General features: G+C 38.7%; 1 protein-coding gene across 4 annotated transcripts in view; it reads left to right on the top strand.

Moving 5' to 3' along the window:
* Positions 1–22,131, top strand: part of TRPM3 (transient receptor potential cation channel subfamily M member 3) — a 593,929-nt gene that overhangs the window by 471,839 nt on the left and 99,959 nt on the right. For all 4 annotated transcript variants that reach the window (XM_067569296.1, XM_067569294.1, XM_067569295.1 and 1 more), the window contains exon 8: positions 12,647–12,770. In XM_067569296.1, the coding sequence (XP_067425397.1) occupies positions 12,647–12,770 (124 nt within the window). The remainder of the gene's footprint in view (positions 1–12,646; positions 12,771–22,131) is intronic.

The following is a 22,131-nucleotide window of genomic DNA, read 5'->3' as shown; positions in this document are numbered from 1 at the left end:
CTTAAGCAAATGTTTCCGTACAGAAGAGGAAATGGTTGCAATAGTCAAATGTAATCCCCCAAGTCTAAGTATTTATAATAGTGTCTTAACTATTGCATCAGCTCTACACTTAGACGGATGAGACCCTTAAGGAATTCAAGTCAATGTAGTAGAATGTGCTTTGTGGCTAAGGAATAACACACAATATGTATGTGCTCCAGTTGAGATATACACTCTCTTCTGATGGTTATTAGGAATTGCCTTTGGGTCAGTCTGTTTTCAGGAAGTAAGAAAAATTCCCTGTGGCTTCTCCATTGAGAATTTTAATTCTTATTTTGAATAAGGAGGATCATAGTATACTGAGGACATCTACTCAGTATGACTGCTATGATATTTAGGTATTATATCTTAATGGGATTTTGTTAGCTAGTCAAATTGTTTTCATACCACGTATGTTTATATAGTGCCTGCTAACCTGAACCATCCCAGAGTACTTCAGAAACTATAAACTGTACATGTAAGAATCACTTCTCTGATGAAATGCAGCCACTTCTGTTGTGGGAGGATGACAGCCAAGCAAACAGCTGTGGGACAAGAGGAAAACATTTAGCAATGCGCCTCAGGCAAACTCCTGCTTTTATTAAAGTGTCTTAGGATCTTTAATGTCCAAGCAGAACAAAAGAGCAACTTGGCTTATCAGGTCTCCTCTCAAAGACCAACACAGAGCAAAATACATGGAACTCAGAAGTATAAAGAGTTGAGTGAGTCCTACTGGAGTGCAAAATTGTGGCTTTAGTGTTTCCTGGAACGACCAAAACAAAACTAGAAGAGACTCCAGCTGCATTTGTTTGATCCAGTTTAATAGTCTGGAAACACATAACAATGTAAAAATCCCCTCACATCTCCAGAGGTCCCTTCAATGGATCCTGGTCAGAAAAGACCTTTCTGCTTCCCAGGACCCAAAAAGGAGTCCAGGTCCTTCTTAAAACAGTAAGCCTAAATGGACTCATCAATACACCAGGTGCAGATAGGAATTCTAGGGCTTCCCCCAGTTACTTTCCACTCAGAGGCCTCTGAGAAATCTGGCTAAACCCTCTGCTGAGATTGAACACCAAACCCTTATGCCACTGTTCTGACTTGGCTGGGTTTCCTGCTCAAGTCAGTAATGGGGTTGGAAGCATCATGGCTGTGGGCCTCTTTCAAGAGACACCAAAGGCTTGTAAACCCAATCAGACTCTTATTTAATGCTCTGTTCCATCACAGTGCAGTGGGGTATTTTTTCTGTTCTACACTTTAGCCAGGCACAAACTGCTATATTTATCTAATGAAAACCTACATGTTGATGATATTCTCATGTTTTCCTTTGATTAATGCAATTTAGCCACTAAACAAAGCTGCTTAATTCAACTCACTTTTGTGAAGTAAAAGGTTTATTGTGACCACTTCTTTTTTAAAATACTGATACAAAGGTACAGATGAATCACAACAGGCTGGGGGGGGGAGGGGGGGGAAGAAGAAGGCTGTATTCACTGCAAGGTCCAGCCTCATCAATATCCACTACCACAAGTAGTACCACTAGAGCTGGCAGTAGTCATTGCACATCTTCAGTACTGAAAATACTAAAGTCATCTGGAGACAGCTGACTGAACAATGTAGAGAGCTTGATTTGGACCAGATCCTTCAACTCGTCTTCACTGTTGATTGCAGCATGGTATGGCACACAGTTAAAAGACTGTGATGTGATTTAGTGTAGTGTATATTATCCTCTTGGACATTGGGCATCAGTCCAAAAGAGATTTCCTTGTATGCAGAAGTATGCCAAAGTCTGTCTTCTGTCTCTATTGTGTCAGCCAGAGCAAAGAAAAAGGAGCTGTTCTTTGAGGGGAAGAGAAGAGTTATTTTCCAGGGTATTTTAGGCATACTTAAAATGCAGATTGATAAAGAGAGGCAATTAAAGTTAAGCATTTTAGTTGTATCAGGTGCCTTGTCTAGATCAGTGGTTCTTAACTGGGGGTACACAGAGGTCTTCTGGGGGTACATCAACTCATCTAGATAGTTGCCTAGTTTTACAAAAGACTACATAAAAAGCACTAGCAAAGTCAGTACAAACTAAAATTTCATGCAGACAATGACCTGTTTATATTGCTCTATATTATACATTGAAATGTAAATACAATATTTATATTTCAGTTGATTTATTTTATAAATAGAGGTAAAATGTGAAAGTAAGCAATTTTTCAGTAATAGTGTGCTGTCATACTTTTGTATTTTCATGTCTGATTTTGTAAGCAAATCATTCTTCATTCTGGTGAAACTTGGGGGTATGCAAGACAAATCAGACTATGTAAAGGGGTACAGTAGTCTGGAAAGCTCGAGAGCCACTGGTCTAGGTGGATTCAGTACATCTTATCAACTTTCCTGATGGAATATATGCATAAAGCGCAGGCCCAGGCTTGCTATTGATGCCTATTTCATATCTGACAGAAGTTTAGGGAGGAATGGAAATAGACTTATGCAATCATAATGATGTAAAAGATTAATGGATGTTTCATCCTAAACTTGTGTGTAGGTTTAGTTCATCTTGGAAGTAAATATGGATGTGCATCATCCCATTGATTTCAATGGGAGTTAGCCACCTTTTGAGAATCTGTGTCTTAGGACTTGTCTACACTGCAGGCTCTTTGGCAATCGATGCACCGGGATCGATTGAGCAGGTCGTGAAGATCCACTCAATCGATGGGAGATGGGCTCTCTGGTTGACACCATTAGTCCACCTCCCCAAAAGGAGTAAGGCCATGAAGCCACCGTGGTACATCAGCATAAGTACGTCCACGGGAGATACACAAGTTATGTAGCTATCTCCCGTCGACTGCTGCCGCCAGCATAGACCGGCCCTTATTGTCTCATCCTGAAGTCAAATGGGAGTTTGGGGGATGAAAGGAATAAAATGGAATGAAAGACTGAGCCCCTGATCTATGCTAGAATATGCTTTGAATGGAACATTTTGTTTAGCCAAGATCAAATCATGTGCAATACTTTGTGAATAAAAAATATTTTTCTTATGCAGCTCATTGCCATGATGAATAAGATATATGTAAGTCACATTGTATCTTACACTTTTGGGATGAAATTTCCCCCCATGTGGAAGGTCAGCGCAAGGCCACTGTGCTACATAAGTCCTACTTAAGCACTCAAAATAGGATTTAAGTTTTGCATATACCTTGTGTTGGCCCTCTACATAGGAGTGAATCTCACCATTTATTGATATCAAAATATTGTCTATTTTTAATTTTGGCAGAGACTTTAATGAAATAATTTCCTCCAGTCTCTCATTTTTACCACTAGATTTATTATTACTATTTTTAAAGTATTTACTTTATTTTACTATTTATTTGAAGAGTACAGTAATTTAGCAGGGAGTGCATTGAGCAGAGTAACATCAGGATTTCATTTCCATTAGATGAGTTTAGGAGCATTGTGGATATGACGCTTATAATTTGTATATGGAATATCAGTAACTGCTACACATGAGGTTTTCCTGGTGCTAGCAATGTGACTCATCCTTGACCTTTTTATACTGCTATTAGGTCAATATTGTCCCTAAGGCAGAGTCCACCCCACATCTACAAAATAGGAAAAAATAAGTGGTACCAAATAAAACTTTAAATGTGATGTTCTAGGACATGAAATCATGTACTGAACACCTTGATTTCCTACAGTGAAATCCTGGCACCATTCAAGATAATGGTAAAACTCCCATTTACTTCAGTAGGGCATGATTTCACTCATAGTATTTTAAAGTGAAAGTTCCAAAACCTGACAATAATTATTTGATGACTTAGTGAAGATGAAATATCTGCCATTGATATATTTATCAAAGAATCCTTATCAACCTTGCTGCAAGAAAGGTCTGTTTAGGAACACTGAGGCAACTTGCATCTTTTTTAAAATTATTGATACTACAATACAATACTTTTCTATACAATTATTGTGTAAAACATTCCCTTCTAACTGAGTCAAATATATAATTAGGCTTGGAAGGATTAGACTTTTATCGGTGGTAAATATTGTTAAACGTCCATTTTACCGTACACATACAAACCGATGAGAAAATATTTCTGTTGATAATAACCAAAATTAACAGACAAGCAAAGACAAAAAAAATGCTGCTTGAGAACTTAGAGTTTGATTTAAGCATATTATTTTCTATATTTTGACATGTGATGTTGACAATTTGTGTTTTAATAGTTATAAAGTTTTAACTTTTTGAATCTCAATATCTACTGTCCCTAAATAATTATTGTCTGACCTCCCTCATTGCCTGACACACTCATACTCACACATCTGTAACTTCCCACAACAATGAAGATTTAAACTGATAAAAAATGCTTAAAACCTGTAATTTTGCACAACGGTGAAAATTTAACTTAATATACAATTTTTAAAAGTTTAAAAATAAACATTGATATTATCCATCAAATTTATTAAAAAAAAGTAAAATTAGAATTCTGCCAGACTTATATATAATATCCAAATCAATATCATCAGATCTGGATAAAAATTCACCAAAGTAATCTGTTATAAAGGGTTATTTTTATCTTTTATTTTTTAAATTACTACTGTATAATATTACCAGTGCATTCCAGTACAATAGCATTTAACATCTTACTCCTTTACTCTGTACCGGGTGAAATTTTCATTTAATTTTTTTTTCACCAAACAATGCAGATTTGGATAACAAACATTTCATGAATTTTGTTTCAATCAAAAAAATTCTCCAAAATCAAAATTCTTTGTTTTTTATTCAAAATTACTTTATTTCCAAATTTTTTTTACAAAATAAAAGTAAATAATGTAAAAAACACTCAAACATCATGAAATGTTTCATTTTATTTAAAACAAAACATTTTGTTTGACCCCAAATTATTTTTTATTTCGATTTTTTGGTATAGCCAGTAACCAAAAAATGAATTATTTACACAGCTCTATACTGTAATGGCTATGTGATATGTTAGAAAATTAATTGTTCTTATAATTATCAATTTATATTTGAAAGTACTAACTGATTTCTTGGTTTAAAAAAAAAAAAAAAAAGTCAAATTTTACACTCAGCAAATGATACCGTGCTGCTTTTCTATTTGGTTATCTGTTGGCATTGACAGGAGGAAAAAAATGCTGTTGGAGAGAAAAATAGGCTAGTTTACAAAAAAGCACCACAAAATGTTGGATTATTTTACTCTGGCTCTTATTATGCTCTTATTACCATGATTTCTCAGCAATTGTTCCTATCTTTTTTAAATGCACAGAAGTGAAATTTCTGTCAGTCATATAATATAAACTCTTTGAGAAACATTACACACATTAGACATTTCCTTCCAATGAATCTAGCATAACACTGCAAACCTATATCCCAGCAATATATATGTATATTTATAATCCATGTCATTTTGAATGCATTTGGAGGGTTCTGACCTTGCTGTTGGAAAAGGGGAGGAGTGTTATTGCATGATTGCTTTCTTCATCAAATGACTTTATATCTCTGTTCTAAAATATTATAGAATGGCAATGTCCATGTGCCTTGGACCACCCTGCCACACAGAAGGCAGTTGTGCAGCCAAACAAAGCTAAAATTGAAAGAACATTGTCAGGGTTGGCACTTTAACAGTTAATCTAGTGCACCTGGACAGGATTCCCATTTGTCAATTCTTGCCATGAGGAACCATCATTTTTGTTTTGTTTTGTTAAAAAGGAGTTAAAATACTAACATAGACTTGTTAAGGTACTATAAAAATGTTAAAATAGGAACACTGACTGACTAATTTTAGCCCTATTAACCTTAAGCTTCTAATAAATTATAGAATTAAATATAGGGATGGCACCTGCCTATTTGGATCATGGATCATCTAGTTTAACCCACCAAGCAAGGAGGATACTGATAATTCCTAATACTGAAGTTAAATGTATCTTTTTTAATGTGATCCTACTAGTTATAGTTTTAACATTAGAGTCCAGTGGGAATAATCCTTTTCACTCCCCTTTGTGCCCTTCATTTATAGTTAACAGATCTCCTCTCAAGCTGTTGAACTTTAAAACACGATACTTAAGTCTTTCAGTCTCTCCTTGTGAGCAGTGGTGCCATTTGTAACAGGGGATGGACTAGGGGAGTAGATGGGCATTGCCTCCTGCCTCAGGTTAGGACTTGTCCTTGCTTCCCAGAAATCCATCTTTCAAAAGCATACCACTAATTTAAGGTGGAGCTGAGAGACCTTAACTATCAAATGACACAACAAATTGAATTTTCTGGAACTGACAATATTGCAGTAACTTTGGAAACCGGTCCAACTTCACCTTGTTTACAGCTGCCTGATAATCCCTCCACTTTCATCATTTGTCCCCAGAACTATGTTCCAGTGAGAGATGCCCAGCTCCAAGCTTCTTGAATCTGTTTTTTTAATGAGGGGTAATACTCCCTATTTAATCTGTCAATCCAAGGTTTTTCTATAGCTCCATGGTGTCTAAGCAATATTTAATTTTGCAGTTGAAAAAAGTGCTTAAAGTGAAACCCAACAATACCACAGGAAACCAGATCTTGCTATTACCTCCCTCTTTCCCCAGTTTTTCTAAAATGACACGTTAGAAGTATTTTGGTGTCTTCCTTGTTTTAGTGGGTATTTTAGTGGAGTATTTGAGATGGGAAGTCAAGAAAATTAAATACAAAAGATACATTAAAATAATATTAATGGTTTAATGTAAATTCTCACTTAAGGCAGTCACTTTTATCTTTCACTTATGTTGCAACACATTGTACTTTAAAGGACTAAAATATATATGAGTGGAAATATCACCTACTGTGGTAATGTCTACATAAACCTAGCATGATAGGAGAGTCTTAACTCAGTTTCTATGCTTCTGTTATGAGCCAAACCTTTACATTTGTTAAATGTAGCTTTTTATTTGATTGCTTAACAGTAATAAGATTATTTTGAATGGGTTTTTCATATATTGCTTATTGAATTATTTGTGAACATGGAATGAAAATTATCCAGAAATAAATGAAATAACATTAAACAGAATCCTCATAATGATCATGAAAACAAAACCCTAAAAACACTGAAGTTTCCATAACAAGTACACAATAGATAGAGGTATCTATCAAAAGCAGCACAAAAATGGCCTTACACAACATCTAGCCCAGTGTTAGAAAGACAGGCTTGTTTGGGCAGGGCATGGGGAAGACCACTGCAGAGCAATCCTCCAGTCACATAAGATCCCTGCCCTAACTTGTGCCAGGATCAGCCAACCCTGATTCAGATAAACTCATACAGAGTAGATAATCGAGGCCTATATATTTACTATCCTTTTCAAAGAAACAATATCAACCATGCAAGAATATTGTCCCTTGACTCTATTTTGCAGGGACAGAGATGATAGCAGGTCCTCCTTTTGGCAAGTTTTTAGATATTTGACACGTAAGAGAGAATCTATTAGAGACCCAAAACTCCACTAGGATAACAAAGTATGAACAATTGGAGAACAGAGTCAGGGAATGTTAACCTCAATTACCTGTGACAGCACAGAGAGCCTTACATTAAATTAATGCCTCTTAGGCTTCTACATAGAGGACTGTATTTTTAGAAATGGTGCTAATTTGTATATGTGAAACATGCAGTTGTGTGCCCTAATTCTGTATGCAGTCTGCAATTTCCTGTGATTTTATTGCAGATACTGGTACAATTACCTGTTTTGTTTATGCCATGTTTTTCATGTGCATCATATGTATATATTTTTTTTAATTAACAGATTGTGCAAGAGTCCAGTACAATCAAGGATCCTTTATTTGGGCAGCTGCTAGTACAGTTAGGGTCATTAGGCGAAAATGTTTAGTCTTGAACCAAATTATTTTACATTTAACACAAAGTTTATTTGACTTTGGCTACGTATGCTTTGTTAGAAAGAGACAGTTTTTAACCCTGGCATTTTTTTTTTTTCTATTTCTGATATAATTATTTTCAGTTTGCTGCATCACCAAGACATTAAAAAGGAAAATATTGAAGCTGACCAAAGGCCTACAAACCACTCTGATATAAACAGGCACCATTTATAAGCATGGAAAATTAAGTGAGAGGTCACATGACAAATGACACAAACAACCAGTTTGCAAGCTGTCATGCTACAGGAAGACATGCCTCTCTGTAATTAGACAGCTACTACCTCATGCCAGTGGTTTTTAAAAAGAGCTTCCATTAGTTTCCTCAGGGAGTTTGGTTTTTAAAAAATCTCTGGGATGATATGGTCTGGATAACTTAAATATGGGAAAGAAAAATTAAGGCTGCTTTGAAAAACTATGGACCAGACCCCGAGAGCCTTATCCTGTTTTCGCTCAGTGTTTACTAAAGCAAATTCCTACTGACATCAAGGAGTTTTCCTGAGGGAAAGCTGACTACTGAATAAAAACTTGAGAATTTGGCTCTAGATTATTTTTTTTGGAAATTAAACATGGTTGGGGTAAGGACTTAAAGAGTTTTAGAAATGTTTGCTGTACATGTCCATAGGCCACGACATCTTATTACAGCTTCTGTAAGGTTTCCCAGTAGGGTACCAATACCTTTTCAAAATCTCTTCAATGGGTGTTTTTAGCAATATCCACTGCCTTTTACTATGCATTTTTTTCTCATTATAGGATGGAATAAAACATGTTAACTAACCCAGCTTAGTTCTGAAACACACTTTTAGAATATTGGACCCTTTCCACACCATTTTACAGAGCACAAGACATTTGTTTTTTACTCGGTTTTTACTAAAGCAAAATTCCCTTTGATTTTGAAGAAAGTTTTGCCTGAATAAGGGCTTCTGGGGTTGGCCCTGTATATTTAAGTCACATACTAACTTGCAAGACAAGAATTATGTTGAGCTAAGGAAACCTACCTAGCTATGATCAAAAAGATGTGCTTCGGTATATTGAAGCTTAGCTGTTTTCATTGGGTGCATAATCCAATGTCAGCTATGTGCTAACAGCAGTGATGCATTGGGAGCAACTCAGACCACAAGGAATGCAGAAAAGTTGCCTCACGTTTCCATGTGTTGTAGCATCTAACTACAGATGCTTCCATGCAGTGGCCCATATTATGCCTCAAAGATCCTCATGTATATGGAATCCTCGATGTGAAGCTTTCACCACTCCCAATCGAAGGAGGTTCAGCTGCCTGCACAGCTTTATCTCCATGCCCCTTCTTGTGCAGCATTCTGCAGATGATGCTCAATGGGATTTGGATCTGCATAGGGGGACCAGGCAGACTAATGTCAGGAATGACTGGCAACGTAGCAAAGTGAAGTATAGGTTCACTGCATGTAGAGAACAGCCAATATGTTAGTGGCCGGGGCACTTACTTGGGATGTGAGAGACCCGGGAGCAAGTCCCTGATTCAGATCAGAGACTTGATGCGGGGTCTCCCATGTCCCAGATAAGTGCCCTAACTACTGGGTTATTGGCTGTTCTGGGGCGGTGCTCTTTTTCTCTCTTGCTTTGACAAGAAATTGCATCTGAGACCTGAGAAACCTTCCCGATGAAAGTTTCGGTTTTGACACATCAGCATTTTGCAGTTACATGGAAAAATTCCCAACCAGCTCTGAAGAGGAGATGATTCCAACTACATTTTTTTTTTTTTTGGTGTGGATCTTTTCATTTCTCCACCTCTTTACTCCAAAGGTGACCATGTGACGCTACAAATTTCTGTGATACTGGCAAACCACATGAAATGAGTTTCTGTGTTTTTCTGGGTATCCCAAAGCAATTACCTTAAGCCAGCTTTGACTATTATATACTCTGCTACCTCGCTACAATTGCTGCAGGGTTTTAAAATCATAAACCTTTGTTTTTATCTAACATAAAATGGGATCTGTCAAAATTTTCTGGTTCTAATACTCCCTATCTGATTAATATTGACTTACACTAAAAACATTCTGACATCTAATAAGCTGAAAAACAAAACTACAACATTTTAAATGAGCAAACTGCTTTAGTATATAGAGGCTTTCACACTTCAAAAGATACATTTTCTAAATTACTGAACCCACTAATTTGTAAGCTAGATCAGAATAACAATGAACAACAAATCAATAGTCTCAATTATCAGGCTCTAAGCTGTCAAGAACTTTGGTTCATGTACTGATATTGCATGGAATACTATTTCATTCTGATGTCAAGGCACCTTAGAAGTACTAGCATTATACTAAGAAGGAAGGAAAAAATGCTTCTTTTAAATTTCTAAAAGCTTAAACTTGCCAAAAGCAAATCTTGCATATGGCTTCTTGATTGGGCTCAGTTAATGGGGAATGCACTTTGAATCTTCCTTTTCCTATTCAGTGACTGTCTGCTGCTGGAAAGAATCTGCAAGCAGAATGTGAGATATAAACAGTTCAATACAAAATCAAATGTATTCACAAGACTATTTTTCTAAATATCCAAAGTGGTCAAATGTGTCACCCCTATTGTTCTTTAGAATTTAATCTCCACTCTGAGGACAACTACTATCTGAAAAATCATTTCCTCCAATATGAATACATTACCAATACATTCAAAGTTCACACAATTATGTAAAATTTGTATTATCTAAAATTACTTGGTACCTGCTATTGCATTTTTGGATAATCATGCTTATTTTATCTAGGCTATCATAACTGTGGTTTCAGATATGACACATAGCTACCACAGAATATCTTGACGTTCTGAATTTGTTAATTACTCAGCTGACACCTGAAAAATATAAAGTCTATTAGAGCAGTCCTGACTTTGGCAAGTCTCTCCTTTACTTCACTATTATAGACTGCTTTTCACCACTGCTTCCATGAATTGAAATAATACCATCATTCATTCCTAAAGTGTCATAACTAACAATAACAGTTTGTATTATAGTATATTCCCTACGGGCTATATCCCGAATAACTTAGTCTTTACTTAACTCCTGTTGAAATCAAAACTAAATAACGGCTGCAGGATTTGGCCCTATGAGTCTTTATTGAAAGTATTCAGGAATACCACATTAACAGTCAGAGACCTCATCATTGTTACACACAATTATGCTGACGGTGAGAAAGTAAATGCTATCATATCAGTAATTTAGAGGCATTGGTTTATTCTGACACCAATCAGAACCATAACTTCAGGGAACCCTACAAGATTAAAAAATAAACAAATACCAAATTTCTTAAGTCATCCATAGAGCTGAATTACAGTGCCTTTATCTGCCCTCCAACAAGTCCTCACTGTGGCTTGATGGTAATTCATTAAAAGCCCAGTTAAATGGGTAAACTTTACGCTGCACCTTTTAAGCCATTCTGCCCCCAAAGAATTCCAAAGCACTTTATAAACTTCACAGGCAGGATAAACATGAATTACTTCATCAGCTATTGAAATGTAGCCAGCTCTGGTGTGGAATGTAGCTTCTCTTTTAACAGTGAAAAATCCATCCTCTACAACAGTTTAAGACAGAAAGAGAAAAGGAATGCAATTGAATTTGCAAATAGAATTGAAGTAGACATTTGAACTTGGTAAACAGTGGAATTAACACCTTTATTCTGGCAAAAAGTGCCTGGGGGATATCCAGTGAAAACAGGTAGTCAACAACCAGGTTTTAATTTCCATCTGAAAGATGGTGCCTTCAGCAGCACAACTGACAAATGATCTTTATTAATAAACATTTAAAAATTGTCCCATTGGAACTCCTGAGTTACTTAGGGTATGTCTATACTGCAATAAAAAACCCAGGGCAATGAGTCTCCAACCTCGGGTCTGCTGGCTCAGGCTGCGCGGTTAAAAACAGCAGTGTCAATGTTCAGACTCCGGCTAGAACCCACATTCTCAGATCCTCCCTCTTGTGTGGAATCTCAGACCCTGGACTCCAGCCCAAGCCCGACTGTTTACACTGCAATTGTATAGCTTAAATCAGCTGATCCGGGTCTAGACGTATCCTTAGATTCTTTGAAAATTTTACCTTTAGCCTTTGCCTGTTCTGGCTACTTACTACTCAGTACCATGCCCATTTTTGTTTCGTAGATGATTCAGATTTAATCAGAGCAAAAAATATCATTCAGTATAATTACATATAAAAAACCCTACTGTTCAAACAGTATTTGAAATGTAGCAATGTTGGGAATAATTATGGTAGCTCTTTTGGTGTCATTTTATATGGCATGTTATGATTTATTAAATACAACAACAAAAATATTCACTAAAAAAAAATTGGCAATAAAAATGTCCCCAAATCGCCACAAGCTGAACCCCTGGTTGAATTCCCTGAGCCCACTGATAGAACTGTGTGTTCAGCTCATCCTGAAATCCCAGTCTGCATCAACTCTAGGCTATCAACTTGCTTCCATTAAGGAATTCCCCTTACCTGGTAGTCTTCAGTGACTTTCTGTCAGGCGATATCTGAGAATTGAAATCACATCTCAGAGATGAGGGACGACTGAGTTAAGGGATACATTTTCTCAGCACAACATTTTAAGACACTGTAAGAAATCTATGCATTTCAATCCTGTGCAGAACAACTTTTAACGCTCTTTGTTTTCTAACTCTTACCTCTGTGGCCATTTGTTTGACACTGCAATCCTTTTCAATGCCAGTTTTAACTACACACTTCTGCATTTTCTCTGCTTTTCTGAATTTCAGACTTATCAATGAGTCTTTGAGGGACCAGTTACTAGTTACTATCCAGAAGACTTTTACCTACACTCGAACCCAGGCACAGCACCTCTTCATAATCCTCATGGAGTGCATGAAGAAGAAGGAGCTGGTATGTGAATGGTTTTCTAGATCTCAAGTAAGGGAACTGAATGCAGTTCCTCATCATGACTGACATTTTCAAAAGTCACTCAGGGAACTGGGTGTGCAGATTTCCTAGGCAGCTTTGAAAAATCTCTTCCCACGCATTCACTACCCTTTATGATTCCCTTGATTTCTGGAATACTTTCTATTGATCTCTAGTCTTATTTACTCATCATCTTAGGTGCTGTATTACATCATACATTTTATCAATTGTATAGGCTCTGAAGTAGCTTCTCTGTTTTGCATTTTGAATGGTGTTGCACATGTTATCTGATGTCCATAATGTGACTGACAAAAACAACAAGATGAGCCTGCCAATGTCTTTAACATATCTTTATATCGGAAGAGCACTTATTGATGCTGTCTTGCCACCCAAATCATCTGTACACACACACACTCACAAAACTCCCATTCATGCTGATGAGCATTCTGCTCCCATTAAGGCAGCAGCAGGCATGGCCCCTTAGCTTTTAACATTTATTCTTGTTACAAGTCATAACTAAGCAGTAAAGAATTCATACAATCCATGCCTAAAATTTCAAGCAGTGTGAGGTGATGGGAAAATTAATAAAGAGAAACCTGCAGTGAAACAGCAAATGGTGCTAACATTTGGAAACAATGTCAATGTAGGGCCAATTCCTGCCTTCATTCACACCTGTACAATCCCAATAAAGTTACTGACTTTTAAGATAAGAGTACAATTTGGCCCATTCTCTAAACAGTTCACAAAATGGTTAAGGGAAGTGTTGAGTAATCAAAACCACAATTTATACTAATATTATGGATGATTTGGTTTGAACTGTCCAGTTACTGATTTAAAGACGTGACTATTTAAAAATGCACTTTCCTAACCGAACAGATCTACTATCTATATTCTACCCCTGGCAGAGTCTAATACAGCTAAAAGGACACCAGTGTTACTCCATTTCATGTATCATCAGCAATATTGTTTATTAAATTCCTGCCAGTTACATGCGTGCAAACCCATTGAAAAGAAGCATTGCCCAGCTGTCAATAAGAGCTTAATTTGAAGACAGCGGTGCACAAGTGCCACTAAGGGCATGAGTCAGCCTGTAGAATCTTTATTCAGGAGGTGATGTGTGAGAAGGAAAGAAGAGAGCTGGATTCTGAGACCTGAAATTGAGTTTGTAGGGCTGTCCCTTAAAAAATATTTTTACTTGTAAACTGAGCACATTTAATATAGAAATCATTGGGAGACCATAAGTATTGAACCTCCTGAGGTCACTTTTACAAAATAATATTTCAGAGTAGAACCACGCTTTAAATACTGGCTAAGTTACAAGCCTAGTAACTTGGAGGCAGTGTGGCCTTGTAGAGGAGACAGAGACTCAGGAGATCTGGGTTCTATTCCCAGCTCTACCCCAGGCCTGATGGGCAAGTCACTTCACTGCTCTGTGCCTCAGTTTCTCCATCTGTAAAATGGGGCTAATGATGCTTACCTCCTTTGTAAAGTGCTTTCAGAGCTACTGATGAAAAGTGCAATATTAGAGCTAGGTATTACTATTTAGACATTTAAATGGACTGTATGCATTACATTCTGTTAGGCTTGATTTTTGACAGGCTGACTAAACTGAGATTTTCAATTTACAGTTCAATCCTTTCTCTGAAATCCATTGTAGATTCACATCAGTCCAAATGTATAAATTCCTGCAATTTCAGGAGGTAGACAGACAGCTTGCAATATTTTGCTCAGATCAACACTTTTGAAAAGGGACAGATACAGTCTGATTTTTAATACGTTTATTTTTCTGTAGTTACAAGCAGCTTCATACCCTGCTGCGCCTGCTTATTTCCATTTGAAAGTCCCAGCAGAAATGAGTGCTGCCTATGAATAACCATGTAGCAGTGATTAGCAATTGTGCTTCATAACATCGGTGCTTGTCATCTCATCATTAAATTATTGTAGATACTGTACATAAGCTACAACCTTGATGATTAAAGTGTCAATATTACAGAAATACTCACCCTTCCCCGCCATTTATGTCTGCCTAGTATTTACCTGCATGCCAAGTGGATTTGCCCTATTTCTATACCAAAACAGAGATGCCAACTACAGGTTGCCAGATATATTGCTGCCTTAGTCTGCTGCCCCTTTACTGCTCCATCTCCACTTCTGCAAGCAGCACCACTTGCCAATCATTAGCAGAAACAGCTTCCTCAGGAAGGCCCAGATCAACTGTGCAGAGCATGAAACCTACAGGCAAGCAGATAATGATGCTTCTCTGGCAGAAACACTTGAACTCTAAACAGGTGAGGGCCAGTTTTTCCCTCTTGGATCAAAACAGAGCTCTCATTGATGACATCTGTCTTTTAGAAGGCACCATTTGGCCTTAAAAACAAGCAATACTATATGTGTGTGTGTGTGTGTGCGTGCACACACACCACAAAAGGGGGAAAGATCACAAAATGGAACAGAATATCAGTGAAAGGGGAAAAAATAAATAATAGGCCAGAAGGAAAGGGGAAAGGCAAGGTCAAAGAGAAGAGGATAAGACACAGGAAAGCCAAAGAAAAGGAGTGCATAGATGGATATGAGAGGTCTGCAATAGAAAGAATAGATATAGTGTGCAGACAGAGAGTAAGAGAGATTTAACAGACAGAAACTACATACACATTATGAAGAATGATGTGCATTTTATCGTATTTCAACTCTTCCTGCATTTTAGCAGTAGAAGCAAATTTTGGGGTATCCTTTAACAAGTTTTTGTTCATTTTACTACGCCTGTGAGAATGCAGAGATTAGAAGGATCTTCATATATTAATTAATATAAGGGAATTTGAATTTTTAAAAAAATCCCTTAATCCCAGTCACATTGTCTGATGTTAAATCACACAGTTTTTATACTGTTTTCTTTCTTATCAACCTGGCAGACATGGCTCTCCCTTATCAGGGTGGGATCATTCCAGAGGCCAAAAGAAGCTGCTGTGCATAAAGATAGCTCCTTCGAGCCCTGCTGTAGCTAACTAAGAGCTGTGCCAGACTATACGATGGAGAATTAGGCAAGGATGTTACAGGAAAATATCCATCTTTGCATGCCCGTAAATACTGTGAGACTTCTTTACATCTCGCTGGGGGCAGTTTTGGCACACAACTGTTTAAATTCTGGCTGCAAGCATTATAATATTCAGCTGTCCCATCATACACCTCACAATGGTAGAGACATCCCTGGAATTCTTTGGTGCCTAGCCCCCACGTTGTACTTCCCTAGACTGCCAATTAGTCAAATAGCATGGGGGCACATGGCTCTTATTCAGATAATCAGGAGTTCGGAAAAATCAAGAGGGCCGGAGCCATTCAGCAGTAGAATGGCCTACCCTGCAGATGAGGGTTTGTTCTTCTCGTAATCCCCACAGTCCTGGCTGAGGGTCTCTGCTTTGCTCTACTCATTTGCTCCTGCGATAACAGGATTGCAGAGGTGCTGATGACACCCAATCCCTGTAGATACAAGGCACAGGCTGTAGTCCTGGTGGGGCAGAGCAAAGACCCCACCCCCTGGCTAGGGCTCTGCTTTGCTCTGCCGGGATCACAGTTATAGGGTGTCTTTGGCCCTGCAGCACAGCAGGGTGCCCTCTGTCACAGCCCACTCACTCATTTCTATGACAGTGCAGGTGAAGGAGTCATTCAGCATCAGGATGGCCTCCCCAGTGGTTGGAGACTTGTCGTCCCCCTCCCGATCCTCGCGGTCCTGGCTGGGGGTCTCTGCTCTGCTGTCTGAACCTCCGCTTTATCCAAATCTTTGCCTTGTCCCCCTACATGAGATACATGATATACACGTTGCAATGGGCATGTATCTCATGCTGAGGGATAAGGCAGGGATTCGGATAATGAGGACATTCAGATAATGGGGTTTCAGGTAAATGAGAGTATACCGTAGTCAGCATTAATACATAGATAAATTAGAGTAGCAGGAACCCTGAGAACAGTGCTTATTTTCTATCTGTCTACCAGATACATTGAAGGAATAAGAAAAGGGGCTATTCCATTGCTGTGATACTCATACTGTGCCTTTTAGACACTTGTATGAGGCATTTGTGGGTATGCTAAGAACTGCAGGAGCTCTGCCTTGCCTCCTGTAAATCTATAGTCTCACAACACTCCTGTTGAGGCAGCTATTGTAATAGAGAACATCCAACCCTGCTAACTTTTTTTAAATGCTCCCAATTCATGTATGTACTTCACCAAATTCTCACTCTACACCCTTTGTTGTGCCAATTTATATTGTAATATTAATACTCATGTGCACTTATAAGGGTGGTTGTGAACCAGCACTCTGGATCCAAATTCACAATTCAATCTTAACGCTAGTAAAAAGGATGGACTCTAAATACTCAGGGCTTTGGGAAAGTTCAGATTTAGGTCTGGATTTCATACCCTCAGGTATTCAGATTCTGGATTTTGATTGAGCCAAACAGATTATTACAGAGCTAACTATAAAGTTTGGATCCAGGCATTTAATCTGGGATTTTTGTTCAGGCCCATATCTAATTCCCATAGCACTTTTCATCACAGATTTCTTTACAGCGCTATACCTATGTGACCTCTGAAATGCTGCAACTACCTGGCATGGTTTGGCAGTCATGGAGACAGCTGGCACCACAGATATTATCATCTTGATTTTGAAACATTGCCACAGTCACTATATACATTGTGCTGTCAAATGCACAGTGTAAACAAACTGGAGAAAAATAGATTTTTTTTCTCTAATCTTTCAATTATAGTGTTACTCTTAACAATGGTCGTTTTAAAAAAGTCTTCAGCCAAAATTGTGATTCTTAAGTTAATGACCGCCTTTTAAGACTCACAGTTTGTTGTTTATAGAATAATGTTAACAGAGGAATTAAATGACTTTAGAGGTACAATATGTTCCCTTGAGTGGGTGAAGACCTCACCAACCTTGCACAACCAGCTTTTCTCCCCCGCTGCTCTCCATTTCCACATCTATTCCAGCCTGACCTCTTGATTATATGCTTAAGACAAAACATTGCCTGACAAACTGATTTCATGTTGGTACTCAAATATTTGCAGAGAACAAACAGCAGGAAGTTAGAAGGGCTTATCCCTTTCCAAGGAGCTCAGCAGTAGTACAAACAGATCACAGCTCCTTTTTTCATCAAATAGTTCCAGTCACTTGGCTAGATGATGTGATGCTTTCTCAGAGTGTCCAATACTATGAGTCATCTTGTTACCCCCTGCCCCCACCTCCAGCCAGAGAGAGATTTAGTGGCACTTAACTAGGTGTCAGCTCCAACACCTGAAGTCTGTTAGCCACCCAAGAGATCACATCTGGGCAATGCTAGTCCTCACTTTGCATTGCAGGTTAACAGCAGGCGAACCTCGGTTCCAGACCCCTTTCATGTCCCCTGTGATATCTAGCCCCTGTCATTGGCTACTGACAGAAATACCATGTTTGCCATCTCAAAGGACACACCAACTTGTTTGATTCAACTGAGAATCAGCCCTAACTGAATTGACTTTGTTAGCACTTGCCCTCCCCATTGATGTTTCTTACCCTTGGATGTATATATATACCTCCTATCTGTGATTTCCACTTCATGCATCTGACGAAGTGGGTTGTAACCACGAAAGCTTATGCCCACAGAAATGTGTTAGTCTTTAAGGTGCTACAGGACTCTCATTGTTTTAGCTCTTATATAATATCACAGCTTTGAGATATACGTACAGTGAAATCAGATATGAGTTAATTATCAAAGGATAAGATTTAAGAGATAGTAAGGACAATAATGGAAACAGAACGGTTACATCATAAAACAAAATTATAAGACATTTTCTAGAAACTAAATTTAACATTAACGGGCTAAGCAACAGTTTAAAAGCTGTCTATTCTCACCCAAATCCTTTCTGCAGCATTTTCAACCAAGGCTGCCTGATTACATCCTCAAGTGCAGGATAAAGAGGTTTTCTTTTGCATTCTCCTTATATCTGCCCAAATCCATTGTGTGTCCCCAGAGTCAGGATGACCGCCCAGGATTTATTCCCTGGTGTGGTGACTTCATGTTGACTTTCTATGCAAATAGGAGGCTTCTATTGTGTGTGATGCTATAAAATGGATAGAGAGCTGGCTAGATCATCGGGTTCGATGTCTAGCTGGCAGCCGGTAAAAAGCAGTGTGCCCCAGGGGTCAGTCCTGGGGCTTGTTTTGTTCAACATCTTCATTAATGATCTAGAGGATGGGGTAGATTGCACCCTCACCAAGTTTGCAGATGACACTAAGCTAAGGGGAGTGGTAGACACCCTGGAAGATAGGGATAGTATATAGAGTGACCTAGACAAATTGGAGGATTGGGCCAAAAGAAATCTGGTGAGGTTCAACAAGGACAAGTGCAGAGTCCTGCACATAGGATGGAAGAATCCCATGCACAGCTACAGACTGGGGACCGATGGGCTAGGCAGCAGTTCTGCAGAAAAGGACCTGGGGGTTACTGTGGATAAGAAGCTGGATATGAGTTAGCAGTGTGCCCTGGTTGCCAAGAAGGCTAATGGCATATTGGGCTGCATTAGTAGGAGCATTGCCAGCAGATCAAGGGAAGTGATTATTTCCCTCTATTCGGCATTGGTGAGGCCGCATTTGGAGTATTGTGTCCACTTTTGGGCCCCCCACTACAAAAAGGATGTGGACAAGTTGGAGAGAGTCCAGTGGAGGACAACAAAAATGATTAGGGGGCTGGTGCACAAGGCTTATAAGGAGAGACGTAGGGAACTAGGCTTGTTTACTCTGCAAAAGAGAAGAATGAGGGGGGATTTGACAGCAGCCTTTAACTACCTGAAAGGGGGTTCCAGGGAGGATGGAGCTAGGCTGTTCTCAGTGGTGGCAGATGACAGAACAAGGAGCAATGATTTCAAGTTGCAGTGGGGGAGATCGAGGTTGGATATTAGGAAAAAGTTTTTCACTAGGAGGGTGGTGAAGCACTGGAATGGGTTACCTAGGGAGGTGGTGGAATCTCCATCTTTAGAGATTTTTAAGCTGCGTCTTGACAAAGCCCTGGCTGGGATGATTTAGCTGAGGTTAGTCCTGTTTTGAGCAGGGGGTTGGACTAGATGACCTCCTGAGGTCCCTTCCAACTCTAATCTTCTACGATTCTATGATGCTAATTTACATTTAAACTGAGGCAGACAGATGAAAATACATCCTTTGTCTGGCAGAAACCTGTTTGTCAACCCTGCCTGGAATCTCACTTTAGGAACATATTTTCTTTATATGTTTATAACTTTTTACATAATATCTACACATATATTTCACGGCAATATTGATGATCAGTGTGGTGCTGGCTTTCATTTAACATCTAACATGATATTCTTTATGGATAAATACTATGAAAGCAGTGTGCTAGATATAGTGAGTTTCTCAGGCCTGTCAGGAGTTACTGTTACAGAACAGTGAACTCCCTTGCCACTTGGCATTGACAGGTTCTTAGAATCGTACAGGCACTCTGTGGTTGCTGAATTCATAAGGAGCAAACTATAGCATTTGGGAGAGGTTCACTTTATTACAGCGTGCATATAATCAAACAGATACAAATGGGCACAGGCAGAAAGATATTCTGAGCCTGTAGCACTGAGAAAAACACAAATGCAGCTGCAGCACAGCTGGAGAGAGACAATAAAAAAGAGAGGGGGAAAAAAACCAGGCTTCTGCAATTTAAACCTAATAAAAACAGAAAATATTTCACTTTTGAAAACCTCTTTTTCGAATGCATATGCACACTGGATTCATTTTTTTTTTTTAAATAGATCAATAAAAACTGTATTAGCAGGAGAAATAGTTCAAACTTAGCAAAAATTCCCTACCCCATGGAAATGAGAATTTCACTGTCTGTTTTGGGCTACATTTCTAAACAAGATGTCTTTCATACACTCAAAATGTGCAATTTCAAAATGAGTTATTACATGTGCAATTACATGTTCATTTGTTATGAGTAATTTCATTTCCTGAGGAAAGGCCTGGGAGCAGAGTGATCTATTTAAGTGTGTATATGCATTTTCAAGATAAAAAACAAGTTCCACTTCTCTATCTGATCTGCAGGTTTTTTTGACCTGGAAACTGAGGTGTGCAATATTGCATGTTCCAGAGCACATTTTCTGAAGTGCAATTGAATTGCACTAGTGTAGAATAGAAGTACAATAAAGTGGCTGGAAATATTTTCCAGACGTTCACCACTGCATACTTAGTATGAATTCTTTGAAAAACCAGCCATGGAGTGCCCAAAGCATTTTGAGAAGGAGAGTTGACCACAGCAGGGTTTGAAAGTCGTGATACAATCTCAGTGCCAAAAAATACTATTACCCGGTAATCTTCTATATGGCCAGACACTTTTCTTAATGGCTGTTAACCCACTGCTTTGCAAGTTCTTCCGGGATAGGTTTCGTTACAAAACTAATTAATTAATGTTTGTAAAGAAGTTTGAGGGAGGAGGATTGACCAAATCCTGTTCCAGTGAAGTCAATGTAAAGACTCCCCTTGATTTAAATGGCAACAGGCTTTGGCCCATAAAGCACAATTGGCATGATCCAGTGCCTGTTGAAGTTAACGCAAAGAGACTCATTGACTTCAATGGGTCTTAGATTGGGCCCTATATGCTGAAGTATAGGCACACAGCGTAGTTATATACTGCAGTGTAAGCCCAGTATGAAAAGAGTTATGAAAAGCAGGGTTTGAACTCAGGCTCAAGCCTAACCCCCCTTCATCTACACACAAATAGCACTAACCCAGAGCTCAGACCCCGGGACTCCATGACAGTGGAGAGTCTGAGCCTGTGTCAAACTGGGATCCACAGTTCAAACCCTATTGCTTTGCAGTATAGACAGTCCCACTAGACTTGTGCTCTGGGAGTCCACCAAAAGTATCCCACAATTTCACAGGCTGACTTTGTTTGTCCTCTGGATAGTCAAGTTCGGTGGACAGGCAAGTTTTCCTGCACTGCACCACAAACAAAGGGCTAGAATGGCCACGTTTTGGGAAGGCACTAGGAATTCTGGGATATGAGTGGTTGGACTCAAGCCCGCATAATGCAATGTAGATGCTGGAGCCCCAGGCTCGGAGCCAGGGTTCAACATTTTCTAACCTGGAGTTACAAATGAGCATAGATGCTCAAGACCTTGGTTAAAAAACCCAGGGTCTGCTAACTCAAATTCTATCAACCCTGGGCTTAGATTGCTATATAGACATATACACATAGATCCTGTGGTGACAAGTAACATAGAAATGCACATACATTGATGCTGGTAAAGGACAACTGCCAAGGACACTTTATGGCTGAATTAAAACCCCTGAGTATTTCAAGTGACATAT

This window comes from Emydura macquarii, unplaced genomic scaffold (genome assembly GCF_026122565.2).
Source record: "Emydura macquarii macquarii isolate MOO-44397 ecotype Brisbane River unplaced genomic scaffold, CSIRO-AGI_Emac_v2 contig_2897, whole genome shotgun sequence".
Lineage (NCBI taxonomy): Eukaryota > Metazoa > Chordata > Testudines > Chelidae > Emydura > Emydura macquarii.
This window is presented reverse-complemented; position numbering and strand designations above follow the sequence as displayed.